Below are 19,404 nucleotides of genomic sequence, written 5' to 3'. Positions count from 1 at the left end.
CGAGCACTTCATCTGAAGCCATGTTTTGCTCATCATCCAGGCAGCAGCATTTCTTGCAGTTCCTAAGGCTGGGCACAGGGTGAACACAGGGTGGGCAGCTTTAACCCTAGTTTTCACTCACCCTGATAGGGCAGCCTTTGTGGTACCAGACTTATGAGGGGAAGATTCCTGTGAGTCTCCAGCCTCTGGCAGGCCTACACTTTACCCTTTGTATCCTAAACCAAGATTTTGAAAACTTAAAGTCAAATTCAATAAATTCCCTCAGGGCAAAATTGGCTTGCATGCTCAGATGAATTATCTTGTTCCAGCCTTCACTTACATTTGGCCTGATCGTTCTTTCCTGTTTTGTAAGCTTGGCAATGTTTTTAAGAAGGTTACTTTTTATATTTCATTTGGCGTTTCGGTTGTTTTTGGCAAAAGGCTCAGTCTAAACACCTGGCCAGCTCTGGTATCAAAATAGAAGTTCGATTTGCCCTTAGATTTCCATAAACCTTGGTCAGTTTTTCCTTTTGAGAGAAGGAATTCATTTTGGATCAAGAAGAATTGCAATTCACTTCAGTTCCTCTATCTGCCAGCACGGTGTGGATGGTACATTTATGAATAAAACCTTCAGAAATTTCCATTTTCAACAGATGTAGCAAACATTAAGGACTAGCAAGAAGTTTGATTCTTTCATATTACTTTTTTGAAGACTTTAGTTTTTTAGAGCAGTTTTAGGTTCACAGTAAAATTGAGAGGATGTTATATTGTGCAGAACATCTCGCCAGAATTTGCTATTGTCAGTATTCTGGATTTTAGCCATTCTAATAGGTATCTGTAGTGGTATCTCACTCTTCATTTGCATTTCCCTGATGGCATATCATGTGGGGCATCTTTTCATATGCTTATTTTCCATCTATAAATCTTATTTGGTGAGGGCTCTGTTAAGGTCTTTGGCCCATTTTTTAATTGGGCTGTTCGTTTTCTTATTGTTGAATTCTCAGAGTTCTTTTTAATTTTGTATAACAGTCTTTAATCAGATGTATGTTTTACAAATACCTTCTCCCAGTCTGTGGTTCTTCTTCTAATTCTCTTTCATGGAGCAGAAGTTTTGAATTTCAACGAAGTCCCGCTTATCAATTTCTATTACCTTATTACTTCGACCTCATTTGTATTTCCAGTCCTTCATTCCATTCTTCCTAACTGATCTGCTATCGATAATTCCAGTGTTACCCCTGCTCTTGGGTGTAAGATCTCCATTTTGTATTCAGACTGATTAGCCTGAGTCACAGAAAGAAGCAGAGGGCTGCATTGTCACCACAGAGAATGCAGGAGGATCTGAGATTATTCACAGCAGCATTGTGCAGAACTGTCAGGAGTATGAGTGCTCCGGCTAGTTTGAATCTTAGGTAATGAAGATTTAGGAGGTGTGAATGTTTCAGGGTGAACTCCCTGGTGAAATGTATTCTGAAGACTGGTTTGTAGGAAGAAAGACAGGTAAGCCGACTGTAATGTATCTTTCAAGCTCCAAAACTGCACAAGTCCATAGCGGTGGGACTTGGGAGAAAGCCAAAAAAGCACTTCTTATAAAAAGGGTCTTTCTAAACTGAATAAGCAGAGAATTTAAAATATAAGCCTGTGTGGAACTGAGCTGAGTCCCCATAGGTTGGTGAATTCCTACTGACAACTGGGAGAGGGCAAATACTTTTCAAGTTTCTCAAATTTTGTATCTTCAAACAAGCCAGATTTTATAGTTTCCTACTGCTAAAATAAACTAGTCTCTATTCACTTGCAATAATCAGTCTTTTATAAGGTTTGTGGGCAGTGGGATGTTTATCTTTCCATTTCCTCACAGTTCATGATTGAGCACATGCAAGTAATATAAATATTAGTCTATAAAGATCTATCAACATATCATTTATGTTTGGCAGCTGTTTATACAAAAGAATTTCAAAAACTGATTAAGAATTAGTTACATATTCTTATGGGGTGTTTTCTGGCTTTGAGCAAATAAAAGCTTATATCTGTAAAGTTTAAAAGGATTTCTGTGTCTATCAACCTTATATCCAGCAAGGATTCGAAGCACAAACATACATATATCCATTTTATCAAGCTAGCTAAAGTGAATACCTTCAGATTTTTAATTGGGAACTCATTTGGGAAGCCTTATTTGAGAAAACAAAAATCTAAAATTTGTAGTCTACTAACCAGAAACATAAGTGAGGCTAGCCTACTTGACATCTGGAAACTTCTCACAAAGAAAATGATTTCTTGGTACTAAAGAAAGGAGGCTTGTTTCCCAAAGCTACTTCAGGGTTCAGCACTTACTGGGTGTAGGTAAATTACAGAAAAGGTGAAGGTCCAAGTATTACAGACCTAAGAATTGATTAGCTAGGAAGGGTGGGGAAACATGTCTCTTTCTAGCTCTCCCAAAATAGCACTTTTTTTTTTTCACAAGCAAATAAATAAATGTGAACTAAGACTGATTAAAACTCACTTCCTGAGCTTTTACTCTGTATTAGGCAAATTATAAGTTCTAACCTTTACCACAACCAGGAAATAAAAAAAGCACTAGTATTGCTCCCATTTTACAGACAAACAAAATGAGTCACAGACAGGTTGTCCAAGGTTATATTACTAGTAGTGGTAAAATTAGAACATGAAATCATTTATTTCTGACTCCAAATCTTGAATTATTTCCACTACACTGGCAGCTTAATGTTTAATGTTGTGATCAAAGAAAAAGTGCACAGTTTCATTTGTCACATATTTAAAATTGCATATGAGAGTCACCCAAGTAACCCTGCTTAGTATAGTTTTACATAAACTACATTTCCAGTGTTCTTCTTTCTCTGATATTTATACCTTTCAGTGTTGAAAGCACTATCTGAAATTAAGTGCAGTTAAATATTCTTGTTCGTGTTAAATATTTAAAGTCTTAGGTCCTACTTAATGTACCTTTCTCTGAATCTTTTCCTTCTTGCTCTCTTCTCAATAGCCACAGAAATAAATGTCTCAAAATGCTGAAGTTGAGAAGAAATAAAAAATTTGAAACTTCTCACTGTAGTCATTTTAGCAAAGGTATAAATAACATATGTTTGATCTTTCTCTGTTCCACAGGAGGAAAATAAATGAGATAGAAAAGTATTCCAGAGGAAAAGTGAAGCAAAAGATATTGGGACAAAATATAATGACTTCCCCTTTGGACCTCACTGCTCACATATGCGTAAGAGAATTTTGGCATTCCTGGTGACATGAGTTTACTGCTTATTTGAAAAGTCTTTTGAATATAATTTTTACCAATCGGAAGAGCTTTCTGGACTAGCAATTGTAAACAGACTTGATTAAACAAGAGAATGGACTTAATTAAGTGAGAACATATGTAAGCATTCGTGTTATCCAACAGGGGCCCAATTAATGAATATTCCAATTTCTTTCTCTCCTTCTTCATTTTTAAAAATTATTTTATTTTCTGTGAAACTTCTGATCTTACACAGAAGGCACTGTTTGGAGTGTTAGATAAATTTATTTTCATATCCTGATTCTCCTTTCCCATAGCTACATGATACAGGGCAAGACATTTAAATTCTCCAAGCCTCAGTATCTTCATTGGAAAAATAGATTCACAGTATAAAGTACAGCATAGAGAATATAGTCAATGGTATTGTAACAGCTACATATGGTGTCATATAGGTAATAGATTGGGGGGGTTATCACTTTATGGGGGGTGTAAATGTCTAATCATTATGTTGTTTTATATACTCGAAACTCATAAAAATATGGATTCAAAGAGTTATTATGAGGCCTTCATATGACACTGTATTTAGGGAACACACATACTAAAATACTTGTGATTAGATTACGATGCCTCAGTGACACACTTGTCAATAGGGAAATACATTTCTAAGAAATTAATTTACATTGAACCATTTACTTAGGTCTCCATGAGGTTGCAGGAAAGATTCAAGGTCTCATAAGAGAACTGAACCAGTGAACACTACCCAGCTAAGCCACTCTCAAATTCCTGACCCACAGACACTGTGAGATAATAAATGTTTCTTGTTTTAAGTCAGTTTTGGGCTAATTTGTTACACAGCAATATATAACTAACACAAATCTCTTAAAGTATATACTTAACATTTCCTAATGTAATTGACTACAATTTGTGGATATGTTACAGCTACCTGTGAAAGAAAGGCCCAGATAATTAATAAAGTGATATAGGTCTAAGGGATGACAGGACGATGATCTGAGAGTATAAACAAGACTATCTCCAAGAATATGGATTAACCTCTATTGCTATTGTTTGTGTGTTTTATCTCAGTAGCATTTCAAAGTAAGGATGTTCTCATGACTAAAGGAAGTACCTTTTGACAGAAGATGTAGTTTATGTTAGAGGAAAGATATTTTTGATGGTCAAAAGGAAATGTCAATGCTCCGTAAAGACAGCCAGGAACACACGTATAATCAAACAAAGTCAGGTTTATTTAGTAGACTGCAGCAAACAAGAACATACCCCACAGGGGACACTGGGACATTTCAGTAATGATGATTTCAGAGGGGCTTTTTATAGATCTGAGCTTGTGCTTGATATTCCCAAAGGAGATTATGGAATCCTCTCCTGGATTAGATCTTTTCAAGAAGAAGGAATTGTTTAGCAATTAGATTCTCAGTAATCTTTGTTCACAAGGTAGGGTAATAATGCTGGCCTGGGGACATCTTTGATAAGAAAGCAAAAATGACTGCCAAAGAGGGATCATTAGTCCTATTTTCAGCTGTGGTGTGGCCTGGTGTATAAACACTGATTACATACATGCATGACCTTGTACTTGTCCCATTGGAAACATTCTTTCACCAGTAGTACTGATTTTCATTTTCTCAAAAGGATATTGTGATACAACCATTATGAGTTTTAAGAGCCAGCATAGGACCACTGAATTGGTCCCCGCTTTTACATGACTTCTGATCAGTCAACAAATAATTAAAATAGGAAAGCAGGACAAGACCTTACAATTGTCATTTTTTGGAGAGCCTGGAGCTTAGGGAAATGGTGATTAGCTCAGGATTACCCAGGTGGTTTGTGCCAGAGGAAAAATTAGAACCTAGATCTCTGAAAATGAACCAGGACTCTTCACGGGAAACCAGTCCACACTTGTACTGGCAGTGACTGGAGCAGCAGGGTTATGTGTGAAGTGTTTGCCAAGTGATTTGTTACTGATTAGAGTTAAAATACTGCACTAGTGCTCTATAACCATTTTCACATTGTAAAAATTTCAAACATGCAGTCATAATAAAATTAATCGCTTGACTTCTCTTCAATTCCTTCTCTCATCCATACCACCATATAACTTTATTATGCATTCATTCTATGTGGATACAAATGTGCATTTGATTGTTATGTAAATATAATAATTTAGTAGTACATATTGTTTTGCAATTTGCTTTTCCCCCAACTACTAATACATCTTGGAGATTATTTCATATCAGTGTCCATAAATTCTGGAAACACAGATAACATTATTTTATTATTTTACAGAGTGAAGATGTCTTTCATTGTATTCTATGTACTTTTCTACATCTCCAGACTTTATGTGCACTCTGTAAGTAGACCTACCTTTTTCTGTTTTCTTTTTTTTTTTACCTACCTTTTTCTTACATTACAAAAAGATAACTAACCACTTAATTAAAACATAAGTATTTTCATTCAAAAGTTATCTTGAGTAGCAAAAAGTATTGTGAGATACGTAACCAATGTGCTAAGTATTATTCATGAGAATTCGTAGGCTATTTCTGCCATGGATCATGAGAAATATGAAAAAAAGTACATAGTTTGAATACTGTTTGTCTTAGTCTGTTCACGCTGCTATAACAAAATACCACAGACTGGGTAGCTTATAAACAACAGATATTTATTTTTCACAGTTCTGGAGGCTGGTAAGTCCAAGATCAGGGTGCCAGCATGGCCAGCTGAGGGCCCTCTTCTGGGTTACAGACTTTTGATTGGATCCTAATATGGTGGAATGAGCCAGAGCCGTCTGTGAGGTCTCTTTTGTAAGACAATAATTATCCCATTCATGAAGTCTCCACCTTCATGGCCTAATTACCTCTCAAATGCCCCACCTGCTAATACCATCACACTGGGCATTAGAATTTCAACATAAGAATTGGGGGGAACACAAGCATTCAGACCATAGCGTTGCTATATTATATCTTTCTGTCTTGCATCAATTTATCTCTGCATTTCCAATTCTTGATCTTTAAGGTATAAAATCCCACCGATCATAAAGAAATACAATGATCAAATATCAAGTAGCAGATAGAGGAAGACACGCAAAACATGATATCCTAGTTTTGATTTCCAAAGGCTTACATGCTCCAATAGTAAACACAGGACCTGTGAGGGATTTTCTATTTGTCCCTTAAGAGCTTGTTATATCATCGCTGTGCTGTATTTGGGCAAAGCAGTTTCTTAACCTTATCCATCTTATCATGGAATCATTTTATAGCCCTCTAGGCTTATTGTATTTTATTTACATTCCTTTTCTGAACCTGGAAACAAGAGTAAAGCCAGCCTACAGAACCAAGCTTCTAGCTTTGCAATCCAGCTTTTATTTCTTTATTTCACTTTTCTTTGTCCAGACTCATGTACATTTTCATTAATCCAAAATAGATTGTCCTTCCATATGTTTCTCTATTTTTTACAAGATGAGGGTTTCATAGAGTTTCTTTACACAGTATGTGGAATTAATTCCATCATGGGATTTTAATACTTTCTTCTTCATTTGCTCCCATATTTGGCTCTACATTATGCTTCATTATAAAGCAATTAAGCTTTAAAATGGATAAAATACAGAAGTAGATAATGTAGCATTACTTCATTTAATTCAGGGTGTTTTAATGGCACATTACGCACATTTAATTTGCAATAAACATGATATATGTTAAGTAAAGCATTGAAATAAGAATTTTTTTGGTAAATATAACAAATGAACTTTCAACCACAGCTACTTTTAATGTATTAACTGTTCTATTTAAACTATAACATGGCACTGTCACTGGAAATGTGCTCTATTAACAATAGTAAATTAAGAGTATTAAATTAGTTTCTCTTGGTTACTGGGATTAAGATAAAAAGTCAAAAGTCTACCTTGCTCATATAGCTTTTTAATTAAACTACCTATGATTATTGTGTGTCATAAAATGGCATGTTCCATGCTTTGTTTAATTTGCGCAATGCCACTTCACATAAAAGAACTTACCACTGAATTTTCCTTCATGAGGTAATCTGTATCCTCTATTCCACATTTTTTAAATAGTATTTTCCAGAGCAGAAAACAGGTCTTTGAATATTAGGTTACAAAGGCTGTGTCCATGCTGAAAAAGTCTGCCTTAACTAACCATCAGTTGCTTATAAACAGTTCCATAACTAACTGGTTAGTACCAAGCTATCTGCCTGAGTTGGCTGTTTCTCACAAAATTAAAATGCATTGATTACATGAAAATGATAACCTGACATACTGTAGACTAAGATAGAATGAATAGTTCACTGAATTTTAGAGACAGAGAAGACCTTAGATCAAGGTTTCTTAATCCCAGTGCTATTGACATTTTGGGTCAAATAATTTTTTGTTGCAGGGGGCTGTCCAGGGCATTGTAGATCGTTTGGCAACATCCCTGGCTTCTACCCACTAGAATCACCAGCAGCACTCCACCTCAGTTGTGATAACCTGAAATGTCTCCAGATTTTACCAAATGTCTTCTGGGGGAGAAAATAGCCTCATTTTGAGATCCACTGTCTTAGAGAATATCTGATCCAATGCACTCATTCATCAAAGGAGAAAGCTTAAAGCCAGGTAGGCAAAATTATTTGGCAAAGATCACTTAAAAAAAATGACATAAACATCATTCTAATTGAATAATCATGTAACATTATTACTTTCAATTCCACATTCGTAATATATTTTCTAAAGCTCATTTAATAAGCACATTCACCTGATTTGGGGGTTGCTATCTAGATTGTGAAGTTGAACTAAATATAGCTCACAATGTAGATTTAGTAGGTGATATTCTCCCAGATAAACCAGTTTCAGATGGAAGTGTTTTATTAAGGATTTGTTCCCAGGAGAAACTATCAAGGGAGTAAAGGAGACAGGATATAGAAAAGGGAAAAAGTCAAGTAAGAGTATAATTTCAGGTCTCAGACTCTGCCTAATCCTACAGGGATCTCTGGAGCATCAAATACACCTCAAAAGGGTATTGGCCTTGAGGCAAAAGAGCTGTTCTGTCATCGGCTATGGACTATTCTGGGATTGGATGTGGGAATATAAAATTCCTAGGTACTTCCAATTCTCTGTACTGGAAAAGAGGCCATGGCTTGTCTGGGGACTTGAAAGGGATGGGAGGGATGTAAAATTGCTAGAGATTTCTGACTCTGTGATCAAGGAGATGGCAATGCCCAATGCTAATCTGAGTGTTAAATGTATGACACCTCAGCAGCAAAGCATGCAGAAGCCTGCAAAGGGATGCTGGTAAGAGGTATCTGAGGGTATCTGGGCAGAGTACTAACAGTATCTACTCCAGTGGTATTGTGGAAAAACCAGGGACTTTAAAGACAGAGAAATATATAGAGACGTTATGGCCTTTCTCTTTACTGCATGACCTTGAGCAAATTGCTTTAATTTATAGACTCATACTTTATCTTTAAACTTGAGGCAATACAACATAACCTATCTCAGATGATGCTATGAGAATTAAAATATATAATAAATGCAAGATGGAGATCATATAACAAGATCGTTGTTGTGCTTTTCAATTCACGCCAAAGTATATCATCTCTTGGGTGAACGGGTGGCTCAGTTGGTTAGAGCGCGGGCTGTCAAACACAAGGTTGCCAGTTTGGTGGGCTGTGCCCCCTGCAACTAACAAGGGCGACTGGACCTGGAGCTGAGCTGCGCCCTCCACAACTAAGATTGAAAGGACAACAACTTGACTTGGATGAAGCTAATGAGTCCTGGGAAAAACACACCACTGTTAAAAAACAAACAAACAAACAAACAAACAAACAAAAACACACACACACACAAAGTATATCATACCATTTGTTTAGTCTTTTACTATTTCCCTCATTAACGCTACAAAATTTCCTTGTAAAGGTCATATACGTGTTGTGTTAGATATATTCCAAGGTATGTGACATTTTTAATCCTATTGCTGATGGTATTTTTTAATTTTATATTTCAGCTGTTTTTCCTGATATGTGGAAATGCAATTGATTTTGTTACAAGGAATTAATATTCAGAAAACTCTTATTACTTCTCATAATTTTTTTCTTAAATTATGTTAGATTACTCACATACACGATCATATTATTTGTGAATAACACAATTTTGTTTCATCCTGTACAATTTCAATGTATTTTGTTTATACTGTCTGCCTCATTGTCGAGGTGAGGATCTGTGATACAATGCTGAATAGCTACATAGAACAGCATTGTCTCACATAAAAACCTTTTACAATTTCACCAACAACTGATGATATTTATCAGATTAAAGAACTTCCTTCTGTCTAACTATTGCATTGTTTTGTGCACCTGAAACTAATTTAAAAAGTTAAAAAACAAACAAACAAACAAAAAACTTCCTTCTATTACTAGGCTGCTAAGAGGATTTTTTAAAAAAAATCCTGAATGTATATTGGAATTTATCAAAAACCATTTTTCATTAAAACGATTATATGAATTTTCTCTCTTACAATAATGCAATAATTTACATTAACTGACCTTCTAATGATAAAGTAGCTTGCTCCAAGTGTAGTATTCTTTTTATATATTGCAGATTAAGTGCACTCTTATCAATCTAGGATTTTTACAAGTAACCACCATTAATGAGACGTACAATCAATACAATCAGCCCATCAATGACTGTCTCCAGAAACTAAGCTTCTGAAAGTTAGCAAATCAATGACAGCTCCAGGCTTCTGAAAAGCGGCCCATCTGTGATACACGCCCCCCAACACATCTGTCCTGAAAGTGAGCCAATCAGCAACAACTTCACACTTTCTGACAGATCAAGGTGTCAGCAGGGTTGGTTTCTTCTTAGGTCTCTCTTTGGCTTGTAGCTGGCCATCTTCTCCCTGTGTTTTTACACCATCTTCCCTCTGTGTATAGATATCCTAATCTCTTCTTCTTATAAGGACATCAGCCCACTCAAATGACCTTATTTTAACCTACTGCCTCTCTAAAGAGCCTATCTTTAAATACAGTCATGTTCTGAAGTACCAGGGGTTAGGACTTCAACACACGAATTTTGAGAAAACACAATTCAGCCCATAACATTTTCTGTGCATATACACATTGAAGTAAAAAGAAAAAAAAAAAAAAACATTTCATAGGCTATACTTATACTAAAACATTATTTGTTGCTTATCTGGATTAAATTATAAACACTTAAATTATATATCTCTTTCTTTAGTTGTATTTCCGTGATGATTTAACTCTCTTTAACAGTTTCTTGTTTTACAGAATTTGCTTATAAAATTCCTTGCAGTTTCAGTCTGTCTTCCATTTACACTATAGCAAAGATTTTACATTGGTCACTTTCAACTTGTTTCATTATTTTGTCCTTTGACAATTCATTAATGAGTGTATATGTTTATCATTAGCATTCTGAGAACTGCTCTTCATATTTGCTTTATCGAATCACATACCATCTTTCATGGCAAAGCACACTTTTCCATTGTTTGGGATTGGGTTGTATCTCTTAACTGTTTTGTTTTTTTTTAAATGTTGCTCAGTGACAATAAAAGAACATTGTCATCAATTGTTATCCTCTTCTTGCTCCCCGGCTGGAAGAATATTCAGCAACATTCATGTTTCTAAATCAAATCCTTCAAGTAATGAAATACATTTCAAATGATAGTCTTTACAAATTCCATACTAATTACCCACTACAAGTCAGAATTTCTTTTCCTGTTCATAAGTAATGTTATTCATTTTAAGAACAGCCTTGACACATAAAGGGAAACATTTTTCATCAATTCTTTCTCTAAGACATTCAACAAGTTCCTTTAATCAATGAAATACTTTAACAACACTGCTCTCCTTTCAAAGCACATAATCTTATTGCTGGAGAAATATTAAAAACTATGAACAAGACATAAGTAGACTTTATTCAGTGGCTTATTTAAACAGTCAACAATAATTTTGGAGCCCTTTTTCTTTCGGAATTAAAATGTGATATCAGAGCATCAAATAAACTGAAAATGTTTTCAACTGTATTTGTTAAAGGGAGCCAATGGATTTTTGAATGACAATTGAAGAATTTTCAATGCTAACAAAAACAGGCTTTTACTTTCTTGAGTATTTCCTTTCTTTAATTCTAAATCCCACCTTTTGATCTTCCCTTAGCCAAACCTCTAGACAGACCAGATCTTTATTTGTGTAGGTATGATTTTCCACATAAACGTAGGTATGATTTTCCAATAGAGTTCCGTGGGTGTCAGGGCCCACTGTCCCCAGGGGGTAAAAGAGGCTGAGTGGACAGGACTCTAGGCTTGCAGTCCCCACTTTACCCAGACTGTTCAGCCTTTCTTATGCTAACGGATAGAATTTCTGGAAAGAGCTTCAGCTGGAATAAGCAGTCTCAAGTCTAAAATTTTGATGATCACTGTCCCCCATTTAGTCCCCCAGTTAGAGAGAGATGTCATGAAGTTGTGGCCTCCAGGGACCTGGGCCCAAGATTTCCTCCAGCCCCTTGCTCTGTATGTCATGAGAAACTTGAGTTACTGCAGAGGTGCCAGCTGCCTAGAACAGACGGATCAGTTACAGTAGTTAACTATCTATATATTGTAGGTGTAAGCTCAACCTTGAACAAAGACTATCAAGAGAGTGGAGTCCTAGGGGCGAACGGGTGGCTCAGTTGGTTAGAGCACAAGCTCTGGGCAATGGGGCTGCCGGTTCAATTCCCACATTGGACAGCGAACTGCGCCCTCCGCAACTAGAATGAAGTCAATGAGCTGCCGCTCAGCTCCTGGGTGGCCAGATGGCTCAGTTGGTTGGAGCGTGGGCTCTCAACTGTAAGGTTGCTGGTTGGACTCCTCCACTCCCGCAGGGGATGGTGGGCTCCGCCCCCACGGGCTGCGCCCCCTGCAACTAAGATTGAACACAGCACCTTGAGCTGAGCTGCAGCTGAGCTCAGTTGGTTGGAGTGCATCCTCTCAACCACAAGGTTGCCAGGTTCAACTCCCGCAAGGGATGGTGGGCTGTACCCCCTGCAACTAACAATGGCATCTGGACCTGGAGCTGAGCTGCACCCTCCACAACTAAGATTCAAAGGATGACAACTTGACTTGGAAAAGTCCCGGAAGTACACCCTGTTCCCCAATAAAGTCCTGTTCCCCTTCCCCAATAAAATCTTAAAAAAAAAAAAAAAAAAAAGAGTGAAGTCCTAAAAGAGACCCAAGAGAGGAGATCTGAGATTCAAAATCATGGTGTGTGTGTATACATATATCTCCACAAATACATAGGAGATACATAGGCATTGGCAGAAGTATGTGCTTAACAGAGAGAGCGTAAGGAAACACAGGAAAACTCTCTGATTGGTGGATTTCTGGGTGAGTACATTTTCCCTTTGAACCCTTCCCTGGATTTATTCAGCTGTGTGTAATTCTGGTTTCCAGTAGTGTTTGCAGGGGAGGAGAGAGAATATAGGCCACTGTATGTACAGCACTTGATTTTACCTCCACCTAGGCTTCAAATGACATCTGCTGATGCAGCCAATCCTAATCAGCAGCCTAGGCCCCTCCTGATAGACAGACCTTTGTTTCGTACTGTGTGCTGGACATCTCCACCTGGACAACCAGCACAAACTTACCATCTACATGTCCCACAGTGAGCTCATCCACCACACCCTTCCTCATCTCTACCTCTAAGTCAGATCACCACCAATTCTCCCTCCTCTTTATCCTCAATCTCAGCTAAGAGGAACAGCTTCTACCTAGCCAATCTTCAAAACTCATTATAGTCTCCTTTACCCTTTCACAGACTCCCTAACTTTCTAATATTAAAATCTGTCTCCTCATCATCCTCATATCCACAGCCTGAATAAAGTGCCTTGCCATTCCCTTTTGTTTTGTTTACTTAGTGTTTGCCCTCAGCATATGTTCAATAAGTACTTGCTGGATGAATGAATGAATGAATCAATCAATCAATCAAAATTCCAGAGGTAACATTGAGATTCAAAATAATCCCTGGTAGGGTCTTCTGCCTCTATGAATTCCCATGGGAAACTACCACTGAAAACGTGATCATCAAAGTCTCCTTCCCAGATCCTATGACCCTCATTTTGGAGGTGGAGATGCTGGCAACAATATGGTATATCATGCTTTCCTCATTGGACCCCACACATCTCCATCTTCCCCTGTCAGCTTAACAAGGAATTGTGCCATCGCCATCAGCTCACCATACATTCTGAAAATGTCTGCTCCTTGGCCCAATTCCCCATCCCAGACAGTATCTGGTGACAATACAGGCCAGCAAACACAGCCCCGGAACACCTACCTCGGAAGTGCCAACAATTCAGGAATTGTGAGAAGGCAGCCTGAGTTTAGGGACACCATCTGGATTGCTTTTCCAAACAAGTCCACACCCAGCACTTTACCCACAGGTAAATTAACCCCTAAGGGATTCCCCTCCAATTTCCTCCTCCTTGTGACTACAGATCCCCTTCCACTACTGATGATACTTCTTGCCTGTCTCAACTGTCTGTCATCATTCACTAACCTCACCCATTCACATAGTTCCAACGAAAGTGAAGGAGTTCCACTGTATATAAACTGAAAAATAGCTGTCTCCAGGTGACATAAAGATAGTTCCCAGCTCAGGTACATTGGCAAAGATACACTGGAGACCCAGGGTCATCAAGAAATGTGGCTCTTCCAGAATCCATCGATAACATCACCTGGTAATACAGAGGCACCAGTTATATACTCTGCTTGACAAAATGTAGAGAGGATTCTAGGAAGGGTGAGATGTCTGATATTCATCCCGTAGACCTGCCCATTTAGATCACTCGACAATTTTCAGCTGCTAGAGGTGAGTCCGAAATTTTCCATGCTTATGCTTGTAACTGTTCCTGGATACCCCACCCTGATCCTTATTGTCACTTCTCTACATGATGCTGAGCTCTAGATTCAGATCCCCACTTGCCAGCCTGCCCTAAGCTCTCTAGACTTGGTTTTGTGGGGTGTCTGTCTCATGGATTCTGGAAATTTCTCTCCCCTGCCATCTTCCTCATGCCCCTCATTAGCTGAGAGTGTCCTTTCTGGCCCCAGTCTCTGGCACCTGGTCATTCTAACCAAACCTTTGTCTTTCAATGTAAAAGGAAAATATCTAATTTGACAGTAGAATTTTAAAGCATGTTCATGCGACTAAGAACATCATTGCAGAAATCCAGCTTTCAAGGAATCATGCGACTGAGAACATCATTGCAGAAATCCAGCTTTGTACTTGCAAGAGGTTAATTTTCTGCTAACCCTAATTAGAAAGCAGGAAAATACAAATTAATACAACTGTGACACATTTTTTAATATATGAGTTTAACTAAAAGTTAAACTATCGAAAAAACAAAATGTGAAGAGTGTAGGGTATTTGTATACATTAATTTGTGAGAATACGAATTAATAGATTTGTGGGATGATATTTGGGCAATATTTATAAAAATTTACAATTTTCATACCCTTTCCACTTTATCCCAATTTCTGTTTGCCATGTGTTTCCTATGCACACTTCATAACAACTGATGTCCAAAGATGTTGATTTCAGTTCTATTAACCATAGTAACTAATAGGAGCTACTTACGTGTCTGTAAGGAAGAGAATAGTTAAATTATTCTGGAGCATTCATGCTTTAGAATCCTAGAGAGTAGTTAAAATAATGAGGTGGATTTATATGTGTTGTCATGGAATGATGCTGCATTCATTTTATTAAGTGACAAAAGCAAATGGGAGAACAATATGTACATCACTACCCATTATGTTAAAAACAATCACAATATATTTTTATAGCACATCTATGCATTACAAAGCTTAAAATTATCTTTAAAATAATACACATCATATAATTTTTATTGTAGTTACCTCTGAGGAGAACGCTTAATTCTGGAGGAACATTGTAATGGGAGGGGATAGATTTACGTACTTTAGAAATATTTGCAATGAGAATATATGCACTATTATTAGCTTTGTCATTAAAATGCTAAAATAAGCTCAAATTTTAGAACAGTACTTGCTCATTAGTTAGGTAAAATAACTACTAGCTGATGCAAAACATAAAACCTAAAATCTCAATGGCTTAACACAACAAAAGCTTATTTCTTGTGCACATAAAATTTGATGTGATTTGGCAGGGGATCTTCGTTACCGGGTGACTCAGAGACCCAGACTGCTTCCCTATTACAGAATATATTATTTAAGTTGGACTTAGGGAGCTACTTACCAATTGAATGAAGCTCAAATCTCTTAGAATTTGTGTCAAGGACCAACTCCTTCCCTCGCAGTTGCCCTTCCAACATTCCCTCCAAAAATCTAGGCCTTGCTTAGTTCTCCAAATTATATTGAACATAACCTATTTAAAATGTCCCTTGAATGGTGCAGGCTCTGAATCTCCTAGCCCACGGCAAAGAGTGCCCACACAGTGTCTTCCGGGTATCTTACCTCATGTCACCCTTATTTCTCACAAAGTCCACGAGAATAATGTTCATAAAACACCAAATTTGTGCAGTGTTCAATTGCACTTGGACAAAAATGCAGGTTGTTTCCATCCTTGTCCCAGGTGGGATCTAGCTTGCTTATGATCCCAAAGTAACTGCTAAAAACAGTTTTCCATTCCAGCCTTAAGACTCAACTCGGAGACCCACCATCTGAGCGTCTCCCTGCTCACCACTCACCATTGCCCCTGCTCACCACTCCCACAGCCTCATCTGGTATACCATACAGTTTAATTTAAAATTATCTCCCACTGGAGGACTTGCAGTTGCCCAAGGCCTTAGCCTGCCTTGTCTCAGGACCTTTACACTTGACTGTCCTCATATGGACACCTCGCCCCACCCATGACTTCTTTTGACTTTTTCTTTCATGTGATTCCTGCTCCTAGACTCTCCAATTCTGTGGGTGATTACTGAGTCTTGTTTATCCTAGTACTTTGGAAAGTACTAGCACAATACTTTCCAAAGAGCAGATGCTGAATTAACGTCTTGGGAATGAATGAGTCAGTGTACATGAAGTCTTATTAAGATTTATTTCTCATATTTTCTTAAATAGGCTAAGCAAATGCATGTACAAAGTGTGATCAAACAATATAGTGAATATTTAAATAAAAAATTATTACAGTAAAAGACACATTGCCATTAGTTCCCCTCAAAACACTCCCCCTTGCTTCGAAGACACTTATCCCATCGTTCTTGTCACTTTCTGAAGCAGTTCTGGAAGTCCTCTTTCGTGAGTGTCTTTAGTTGCGCTGTAATGGCTGCTTCGATGTCCTGAATCATTTTGACTTTGGGAAAGAGCCAGAAGTCTCATGGTGCCAGATCCAGTGAATAAGGTGGATGAGGACACACTGTAATGTTTTTATTTGACAGAAATTGCCGTACCAGAAGTGTTGTGTGACACGGAGCTTTTCCATTTTGATTAACAAATATGGTGAATGCTGCAGCCAAGTGCCATCCAACGGAAAAGCAGGGATCTTCAATAGGGGAAGCAGCGCATTGAACCTTAATAACAGTGTGTGTGATAAGTTTCAACTTGTTCAGTGCGGTCAATTGGGTGTGACCTACAGTTGAGAGGTGTGTTTTAAAATGTGCCCTAAATCATCCTCCATCATGACAACACTCCATGTCACATATTGCTTCTGGTATATGGCAATTTCTGTCAAATAAAAACATTACAGTGTGTCCTCATCCACCTTATTCACTGAATGTGGCACTGTGTGACTTCTGGCTCTTCCCCAAAGTCAAAATCGTTCAGGACATCGAGACAGCCATGACAGCACAACTAAAGACATTCACGAAAGAGGACTTCCAGAACTGCTTCAGAAAGTTGCAAGAACAATGGGATAAGTGTGTTCGAAGCAAGGAGGTGTGTTTTGAGGGGGACTGATGACAATGTGTCTTTTAGTGTAATAATTTTTTTGTATTTAAACATTCACTTTTTTTTTTATCATACCTCATGTATGTCATTTAATTTTACAGAATGGCCGATTGAAAAGGATATGGGAAGCCAAGAACTGACCATCTTTTAGGGTTTTTTTTATTGATCCCAACTATTTTACTGTTGAGTTCTTTGACAATTCCAAGGTAATGCCTATCTGAATGTCATGTTACCTTTTCCAGAAGACAAAATAAGTTTGTCAGTGTCACTTATTTTCAGAGCACAAAGTAAGTTTGTCAGTGTCAGTGTAGTGTGAAACACAATGCAAGCAAAACTTGTGTTCTTAAGTTTCATAAACAGCAATTAATGTATGATCAATGTCATTCATAAACTTACATTCTGAAGCATAATAAAATGTTATATTTAAAGGAAGAGCATTTAAAAACTAACTCCCCCCCCAAAAAGAAAAATCCAAGTCACCCATATAGAATAGGCCCACACAGATGTTATACAGTGTTTTCCCTTTATCCCCCTCCAGCCTTCCACTATTTGAAACGTTGACTTCCTTCATGAAAAACAAAGTGAGGAATCTGCCTCAGACTTCACTAAGGGTGGGAGGAGCTACTGGATGTGGCACTGGACCTTGCACTGGCCAGGGCAGCAGTGCCAGCCAGCCCTGGCTGCAGCTCTAGCCTTCTCTGCTTCATTTCTCAAAGCCTTCTCAAACAGGGGTGGGAAGCAAGTGGGCTGAGACTGACTGATCTTGGTCAAAAACTCCAGCACTTTCATCTTGGTGGTCTCAGCGTGGGCTCTTGGGCCCCACAGGTATTCATGACGTGGAGGATCACTGTTGGGTACCTGCTGGTACTCCAGGTATTTCCAAATTTTTGATGGTGTGCTTACTTCTAAACATGAAGTTCTCCCTCCAAGACTATAAGTCTATCATATTCAGCACTTCCCAGATCTCCTCCTCAGTGGCGTGATTGCCCTTCACGAAGATCACTCCCAGAATAAATACCAGGAGGCTGGTCTTGGGTGCGCCCTCTTCACCACTCAGCCTTGGATCATAGGTGAGGCCTAGTTTGTTGACGAGGGCATAGCAGTGGCTGCTGCAGTCCACGTCCTCCACCTCAACGCCAAAGACCAGCTCCATGTGCTCAGAGGCTTTCCTGAGGATCTCAGGGAAGGCATCCCTGTCCTCTTTGATAACAATATCCATCATGTCTGCCTTTTTGGTTTTGAGCGCATTCATTTTATATTCGTACAGTAGGAACTCCACCAGCAAAGTCGCCTTCTCATCTAAAGCGTTTAAGGACAAGTTCTCAGTGTCTGGCAGGTACTTTGAAGAAGCTGAACTATTCTTTCCTTGTCTACCAGAAAGCTTATTTGATTTCTTTGATGAGGTGACTCTGACGACAGTATTAGATGAGTAGGCACTCTGAGGACTCTGTGGAATACTGGCTGTCCCAGCAGCTACAGTCTCCTTTGAATCGCCAGACACTAGAGGATGACAGGAGAGATGGGCCTCCTCCAGAGCCTTGGAGACCTGTGCAACCTCTAGGCCCTGGGTCTCATTGTGGTCATGGTGCTGTTTCTGTGTGCAATGTGGAATCTTCTGATGCTGAGACATTCTCATTCTTGGTGGTGGTAGCAGGAGGGTAGATGATAGAGGACCTAGGGAGAAAGGGAGGATGTGAGTAGCCTCATCTGGTAAACTGTGATGAGCAGTGCCCCTACCCATCTTTTCCTGAGGGCAATGCTCTACAGCCTCACAGGTCTCCTGTCTTGACCTGTAAGAAGGTGAAAGAGGAAGTGAGAAGGGACTTCAGGGTGCAGTCAGCCAACCCAAGCCAAGGTTACCCAGAACTGATAACAGCAGGTGGAGTCAGGCTCTGTGTGATTGCTTCTGTTTGGGGGTGGGTGTCTTTGATCAGCATCCTCACTGTGACCCCAGGAAGTATCTGGGGCTCTTCTCTCAGAGGCCTTAATCTCCTTGAGACACTTGAGTTAAAAAGAAGCCAGGGAGTACCTCAGACTGACAGCTCTTCTCAGCCTCTCAGCCAGGAAAGTCACAGGAGTGACAGATACTGAGGAAAAGGAAGTGAGGGGGCCCCTCATTTAGCCATACCTGCCTGGGCTGCCCAGAGATGATGGAGGATGACAGATGTCTGTTGGGGTTCTTTTGTTCTGATGTGTGTGGTCCCCTCAATCCTCACTCAGGGTCATGACTTTGACCTGGATAGAGACTGAGACACCTCTCTCTGCTAACTTAAGACAACAGCCCTC

General features: G+C 38.7%; 1 protein-coding gene across 1 annotated transcript; it reads right to left on the bottom strand.

Moving 5' to 3' along the window:
* Positions 1-17,723: 17,723 nt before the first annotated feature.
* Positions 17,724-18,748, bottom strand: LOC109435275 (melanoma-associated antigen B16). Its single transcript, XM_019713035.2, is given in 3 exon segments — positions 17,724-17,790; positions 17,792-17,998; positions 18,000-18,748. Coding segments are annotated over 3 exon segments (1,023 nt in total).
* Between the last annotated feature and the right edge of the window lie 656 nt (positions 18,749-19,404).

The sequence above is a fragment of the Rhinolophus sinicus genome, chromosome X (assembly GCF_036562045.2).
Source record: "Rhinolophus sinicus isolate RSC01 chromosome X, ASM3656204v1, whole genome shotgun sequence".
NCBI classification, from domain to species: Eukaryota; Metazoa; Chordata; class Mammalia; order Chiroptera; family Rhinolophidae; genus Rhinolophus; species Rhinolophus sinicus.
Note: the sequence above shows the minus strand (reverse complement) of the source record. Positions and strands in the feature narration are given on the sequence as shown.